Source organism: Sinocyclocheilus anshuiensis, unplaced genomic scaffold (genome assembly GCF_001515605.1).
Source record: "Sinocyclocheilus anshuiensis isolate Anshui unplaced genomic scaffold, SAMN03320099.WGS_v1.1 scaffold499, whole genome shotgun sequence".
Classification (NCBI taxonomy): domain Eukaryota; kingdom Metazoa; phylum Chordata; class Actinopteri; order Cypriniformes; family Cyprinidae; genus Sinocyclocheilus; species Sinocyclocheilus anshuiensis.
In genome coordinates this window covers 311,612-319,937 of record NW_015551033.1, presented here as the reverse complement: position 1 = coordinate 319,937, position 8,326 = coordinate 311,612, and the positions used below count along the sequence as shown (strand labels likewise).

General features: G+C 31.9%; 1 protein-coding gene across 1 annotated transcript in view; it reads left to right on the top strand.

Moving 5' to 3' along the window:
* LOC107661285 (transmembrane protein 117-like) overlaps positions 1 to 8,326 on the top strand; it is a 64,689-nt gene that overhangs the window by 1,431 nt on the left and 54,932 nt on the right. Inside the window, exon 2 of the mRNA XM_016450782.1 lies at positions 3,005 to 3,313. Coding sequence (XP_016306268.1) covers positions 3,005 to 3,313 — 309 coding nt within the window. The remainder of the gene's footprint in view (positions 1 to 3,004; positions 3,314 to 8,326) is intronic.

The following is an 8,326-nucleotide window of genomic DNA, read 5'->3' as shown; positions in this document are numbered from 1 at the left end:
TGAGTGTGTGAGTGTGTGTGTGAGTGTGAGTGAGTGTGTGTGAGTGTGTGTGTGTGTGTGTGTGAGTGAGTGGAACATGCTGAAAGAGCACGCACGTGCTGCTGATCAAATGACGCGAGAGTTTTTCTTTCCGACGGACGGGTGTTTGTATATCATGCTCGTTTTCTTTCTCTCTGTTTCTATAAACAATCTGAATCTGAATCACTGTCTTCAAGCTCCAGCCCAAAATAATAAATGTTACTGGTGAATTTCCTAAAATCATCCAGGTCAGATTCCACCCAAAAAAAAAAAAAAATTAATAAATCTTTTCATAAAGATTTTTTAAAAGAAATATTTACATATAAACATTTTTGCAGTTCTTTATTTTGATTGTGTTGTGAAATATGACTTGGACATGATTCAGTATCTTCTGATTTAATCAGTATTGTTCTACTATCATTGGACATGATTCAGTATCGTCTGATTTAATCAGTATTGTTCTACTATCATTAATATACTATTATAGATTTTGTTGTTTTATATTTTCTGTTTCTGTTTAATTTTTATTTAATTGAACGTTTTAATCATTTTGCTGTGTTTTTGTAATTTGTCTATATAGTTTAATTTATTTTATTACTTCAACTACTATATACATACGTATGTTTTTTTTTCTGATGTAAGCATCAAAACAATGCCCTACCGTATTGCATCGCATCAAAGCAGTCAATCCAACACAGTGAAGAATAACTTAAAGAGGTTGCCACCGTTTAGTGAACTGTGGCGCTTTGGCTCTTCCTGTTGACTTCTATGGTGATTAATCGAATGTGAATGGCCTTTCATTTTTAACCAGAAATGTGCACGCTGCTTTTCTGATGTTCACTGAAGTTTTCCGTGTCTTTTTCCCGTGTCACTTGAAATGTTTCCGTTTTGAATCGTAGTTACCAACAGACATGACACATGAGGAAAAAATAAACGATCGGTTGTGGGACTATATACTGTCATAAATTGCATACCATTCATTGCTGAACTTTCTACCGTCCGTTACTCGAAATGAAATGAAATTACTGGTTGATATGTCCCGATCTCAATAAAGTTTACATACGCTTTTGGTCCGTGAATTAGACCTCGCTTGGGACGCGTGCTGTCTGGAGGTTTGGCCAGGACCGGTTCCAGAATTAAACAACATATTTTATGTTCCGTCCATTGCCAATCACTGCTATTCATGCATAAATATGCGGATGTCATTCCCGAAACTTTGCAGGGTGTAGCCTATGTGTCCGCAAAACGAAAGTTTCATACAAATTCTGAATGCATTATACCCTAGAAAGTGCGCAAAGCGTGCTCCCTTTATCACTAAAAAGCGTCACTCATCTTCGTTCATCGCGATCTTACAAAGTTCCGTTATAATCAATGAAGCTCTCTAAACTGCACAATAAATCTCTTATTTACATCGCGTCTGCACGTAGTCATGAGATGATTCACAAGCGTGCAAACCTGCACTTAAAAACTGCGCCGCTTTCAGCGGTGAGTGAATTCTGACAAAACGTTTCTGATTGGCTATTGCGTTTAAGAAATCAACAGATATGTCTGTGATTGGTTACATTGCTCAACGCTGCAAAAACACATTGAGGGTATTTAGCGCTTGGCTAAGCAGGCCGACATCAGGTATTCCATGACTAACAATTTGGGGGTGGGGGGGGATATAATGTATATATACATGGGCGACTTTGCCCCCCCCTAATGTCGCCCATGTATATATACATTATATTATTATAATATAATGTATTATAATTATACATTATATTAACATCATTGTATTTGAGTGATTTCAGGTTTCCCTCTGTATATGGGGACATTTGGCCAAAACATGGTCTCTCTCTCTTTTTTTGCTCTATGGTACATCATCTTTAATTTAATAGCATGCAGTGGCTCAGTACTGTAATCACGTGCTTTGCTGTAATAATCAGAGCATGTGAGCGAAGCGGAGCGGTGTGACGTTTTCCGCTCTATGGAGATCTCTACAGATTCTCGCTCTCGAACAAGCAAATCACCAAACGGCATTCTGGGTTGAGCGAGTGGCGCTGAGTGTATTGAGCGAGCGGAGCGGAGCGGAATCTTCAGAAAGGCGCTCTGCGCTCTTAAGGAAATATTACCTCCCCGCTACGCTCACGCTCCGCTCCGCTCACATGCTCTGTTTCTGAGCAGTGGGTTATTCCAGAACACTCATGCTCCTGTCAGATATTAATTATGAGCTAAAATATGACCTGAATTTTTTTTTTTTTAATAAGAAATATCAGGCTTTAATTTTATAATTTATATTTTCACTTAAATTTGAGTCAAGTAATTTTGTTGTGTGTTTTTGTTATTTTTATTAGTTTTTAATGTCTACATAATGCATTTATTTATTGCTATTTTGAAATACATGAAAATTAGTTTTTTTTTGAGAACTAGCTGAAATAAATTACTCTTTTTTTAATTTTTTTATTTATTTATTTTTTTTTGTATGGAAGCCCTTTTCTGCCACTGAATAAAAAATAATAAAAAAAGGTTATTGCAATTTTTTATCTGACTTCTCTCAGAATTGTGAGGTATAAACTTGCAGCTTCTAGGAAAAAAAGTCAGAATTGTGAGATAAACAGCAATTACCTTTTTTATTTTTGGTGGAAATTGGCTTTCATAATTCTGCTGAATTTATTTAAAAAAAAAAAAAAAGGTTTCAGTTTTAGTTAGCTATAATTATCCTGCTGTCTAAATTATTAGTTCATCCAAATATTACAATTCGGTCACCTGAACCTGCATGACTGACTTTCTTCTGTGGAACACAAAATAAGATACTTCAACAAATGTTCGCGCTGCTCATTAACATACACTGAAGACAAACAGTGAACAGGACAAAATAGACCGTAAAAGTATCATAAAGTGTCTCTTTTTTTGTGTTCCACTGCAAAAGGAAAGTCCTCCGGGTTTGTAAGAACATGAGGGTGAGTCAGTAATGATTCAGACATCTCTGTCTGCTGTGTTTCAGGCGGACGGTGTCTGGCTGTCCTCCGACGGATGGAGATCAGCGGCCGCTTCCGCTATTACTTCCAGCACCCCTGGTCTCGTCTGCTCGTGGCTTACCTGGTCACCTTCTTCAACTTGCTGATCTTCGCCGAGGACCCGGTGTCTCACAGCCAGACGGAAGCGCACATGATCGTGGTGGGAAACTGCTTCTCGTTCGTGGTCAGTAAATATCCCGGAGGAGGATGGAACGTCCTCAAGGTCCTGATGTGGATCCTCGCCATCATCACGGGCCTCATCGCCGGGAAGTTCCTGTTCCATCGACGCCTCTTAGGTATGTCCAGGGTTTTATTTCTCGATTAGTTATTTATTGCTCTCGTCTAATGGCTCATATCGATTATTTCCCCTCAGAGGAAGCGCAGATCTTTAAGATCAGGTTAACAGCACATGACGATTCTGACTCGTGTGTTTAGTAAACTAGTAAAGTGTCCAACCAGATGTTTTATGATTCTATGTTCCCATAAATCTAACATAACCTAATTCTTAAATATATATATTAGTTCATTTATTACAGGCCACTTATATATTCTATGTAAATATTAAATATTGTATACGTTCTATATATGTATATATGTGTGTGTGTTTGTGTGTGTGTATATACACATAAAATGTATATCATATATAATATTTAATATATAAGTAGATATTTAATTGCATATTTACATTTGTAAATATATTTTAAATATTATAATAATTTTAAATGTAAATTAATATTTAAATTCGTTTTTTTTCAGGAATACTTTTATTTGTCAAGGATGCATTAAATGTATCATTTATAATGTGACAAAATATTTCTATTTCAAATAAATGGTGTGAATGTTAATATAGTTTTTACGCTAATATAATCATCTTTATAGTTATCGTTATTGGAGTGAACGCTAATATAGTTATTGTTATTGTTATTGGTGTGAACGCAAATATCGTTAAAGTTATAATTATTGTGTGAAGACTAATATAGTTTTTGTTATTGGTGTGAACGTTAATATAGTTGTTGTGCTAATATAGTTATAGTTTTTGTTATTGCTGTGAATGTTAATATAGTTATCGTGCTAATATATTTATCGTTATTGTTATTGGTGTGAACGCAAATATTGTTATAGTTATAATTATTGTGTGAACACTAATATAGTTTTTGTTATTGGTGTGAAGCTTAATATAGTTATTGTGCTACTATAGTTATCTTTATAGTTATTGTTATTGTGTGAATGCTAATATATTTATCGTGCTAATATAGTTATTGTTATAATTTTCGTTATTGGTGTGAACGTTAATATATTTATCGTGCTAATATAGTTATCGTTATAGTTTTCATTATTGGTGTGAACGTTAATATAGTTATCGTGCTAATATACTTATCGTTATAGTTTTCGTTATTGGTGTGAATGCTAATGTATTTATCGTGCTAATATAGTTATAGCTTTCGCTATTGGTGTGAATGTTAATATAGTTATCATATTTAAATTCGTTTTTTTTCAGGAATACTTTTATTTGTCAAGGATGCATTAAATGTATCATTTATAATGTGACAAAATATTTCTATTTCAAATAAATGCTGTTCTTCTGAACTTTCTATTCATCTGTGAATCCTGAAAAATAAAATGTATCACAGTTTACACAAAAATATTGTGCAGCACGACTGTTTTCAACATTGATAATAATCAGAAATGTTTGTTGAGCATCAAATCAGCATATTAGAATGATTTCTGAAGATCATGTGACACTGAAGACTGGAGTAATGATGCTGAAAATACAGCTGTGCATCACAGAAATACATTACAGTTTAACAGATATTCACATAGAAAACAGCTGTTTTACATTCTAATAATATTTCACAATTTTTACTGTATTTGTGATCAAATAAATGCAGCCTTGGTGAGCAGAAGAGACTTCATTTAAAAACATTACAAAATGTTACTGACCCCAGACTTTAGAATTCTAGCTTATTGAATATTGAACTTATATTGAATATGAATAGATGAGAAAAAGACAAGAGGTTCTCATAAGGAGTTGATGGAGTGTGTAGTTTAGATGCAGTGTTTTAATTTCTCACGGGTGTTTGCAGATTCGTCACGTGTCATCGACCTGTTGTCATAAATACTGCAGGTCCATCAGCCGAATCTGTGCTCATGGAGTTTATGAACAAAGATCCTTACGTGATCTTTACATAAGAGCACAGCTGAAGACACGCACAAGACATCAATCTTTCATTAGATGTGACGGGATATAGGCAGTGCTGCTTTATTCATTATGCTGTAGCCTCGTTTACTGATGTGTGCTGCTCTCAGAAATGCCAGGATCTGATCGGATTTGTTGATTAACTTTATTCCACACAAAATTAAAAGCCTGTTCACACCAAAAAGACGGTAACTATAACTCTAAAGTTTAAATAATCGTTCTAATTCTGTACGAATATGGAAGTCCACACTGCAGTTATAATGATAACGACAGAGGTACAATATCAGTGGAATCACATTCAGAACGATTTTTTTTCCAGCTTATGAACGATGAAAACTTTGAAAGCCAATCAGAATCCACCCAACTTTAAAGCGCTCAAGCATTTTTAAAGCTACAAATGATGAAACTGCAGCACACAGTTAAAATATCGTCCTTTGGTATGGACGCTAATACAGTTATCGTTATAGTTAACTTTATAGTTAATGGTGTTTACGATAATATAATCATATAGTTGTTGTGCTAATATAGTTATCGTTATAGTTTTCGTTATTGGTGTGAATGTTAATATAGTTATCGAGCAAATATAGTTATCGTTATAGTTTTCGTTATTGGTGTGAATGTTAATATAGTTATCGAGCAAATATAGTTATCTTTATAGTTATCGTTATTGGAGTGAACGCTAATATAGTTATTGTTATTGTTATTGTTATTGTTGTGAACGCAAATATTGTTATAGTTATAATTATTGTGTGAACACTAATATAGTTTTTGTTATTGGTGTGAATGTTAATATAGTTATCGAGCAAATATAGTTATCTTTATAGTTATCATTATTGGTGTGAATGCTAATATATTTATCGTGTTAATATAGTTATCGTTGTAGTTTTCGTTATTGGTGTGAACGTTAATATAGTTGTTGTGCTAATATAGTTATCTTTATAGTTATTGTTATTGTTATGAATGCTAATATATTTATCGTGCTAATATAGTTATCGTTATAGTTTTCGTTATTGGTGTGAACGTTAATATAGTTATCGTGCTAATACAGTTATCGTTATAGTTAACTTTATAGTTAATAGTGTTTACGCTAATATAATCATCTTTATAGTTATCGTTATTGGAGTGAACGCTAATATAGTTATTGTTATTGTTATTGGTGTGAACGCAAATATTGTTATAGTTACAATTATTGTGTGAACACTAATATAGTTTTTGTTATTGGTGTGAACGTTAATATAGTTATTGTGCTACTATAGTTATCTTTATAGTTATTGTTATTGTGTGAATGCTAATATATTTATAAGTTATTGTTATAATTTTCGTTATTGGTGTGAACGTTAATATATTTATCGTGCTAATATAGTTATCGTTATAGTTTTCGTTTTTGGTGTGAATGCTAATATATTTATCGTGCTAATATAGTTATTGTTATAATTTTCGTTATTGGTGTGAACGTTAATATATTTATCGTGCTAATATAGTTATTGTTATAATTTTCGTTATTGGTGTGAACGTTAATATATTTATCGTGCTAATATAGTTATCGTTATAGTTTTCGTTATTGGTGTGAACGTTAATATAGTCATCATGCTAATATAGTTATCTTTATAATTATTGTTATTGTTATGAATGCTAATATATTCATCGTGCTAATATAGTTATCTTTATAGTTAATGTTATTGGTGTGAATGTTAATATAGTTATCGAGCAAATATAGTTATCTTTATAGTTATCGTTATTGGTGTGAATGCTAATATATTTATCGTGCTAATATAGTTATCGTTATAGTTTTCGTTATTGGTGTGAACGTTAATATAGTTATTGTGCTACTATAGTTATCTTTATAGTTATTGTTATTGTGTGAATGCTAATATATTTATCGTGCTAATATAGTTATCGTTATAGTTTTCGTTATTGGTGTGAACGTTAATATAGTTATTGTGCTACTATAGTTATCTTTATAGTTATTGTTATTGTGTGAATGCTAATATATTTATCGTGCTAATATTGTTATCGTTATAGTTTTCGTTATTGGTGTGAACGTTAATATAGTTATTGTGCTACTATAGTTATCTTTATAGTTATTGTTATTGTGTGAATGCTAATATATTTATCGTGCTAATATAGTTATCGTTATAGTTTTCGTTATTGGTGTGAACGTTAATATAGTTATCGTGCTAATACAGTTATCGTTATAGTTAACTTTATAGTTAATAGTGTTTACGCTAATATAATCATCTTTATAGTTATCGTTATTGGTGTGAATGCTAATATATTTATCGTGCTAATATAGTTATCGTTATAGTTATCGTTATTGGTGTGAATGCTAATATATTTATCGTGCTAATATAGTTATCGTTATAGTTATCGTTATTGGTGTGAATGCTAATATATTTATCGTGCTAATATAGTTATCGTTATAGTTATCGTTATTGGTGTGAATGCTAATATATTTATCGTGCTAATATAGTTATCGTTATAGTTATCGTTATTGGTGTGAATGCTGATATATTTATCGTGCTAATATAGTTATCGTTATAGTTATCGTTTTTGGTGTGAATGCTAATATATTTATCGTGCTAATATTGTTATCGTTATAGTTTTCGTTATTGGTGTGAACGTTAATATAGTTGCTGTGCTAATATAGTTATCGTTATAGTTATCGTTATTGGTGTGAATGCTAATACGTTTATTGTGCTAATATAGTTATCGTTATAGTTATTGTTATTGGTGTGAATGCTAATATATTTATCGTGCTAATATAGTTATCGTTATAGTTATCGTTATTGGTGTGAATGCTAATATATTTATCGTGCTAATATAGTTATCGTTATAGTTATCGTTATTGGTGTGAATGCTAATATATTTATCGTGCTAATATAGTTATCGTTATAGTTATCGTTATTGGTGTGAATGCTAATATATTTATCGTGCTAATATAGCTATCTTTATAGTTATCGTTATTGGTGTGAATGCTAATATATTTATTGTGCTAATATAGTTATCTTTATAGTTATCGTTATTGGTGTATAGTTATCGTTATTGGTGTGAATGCTAATATATTTATTGTGCTAATATAGTTATCGTTATAGTTATCGTTATTGGCGTGAAC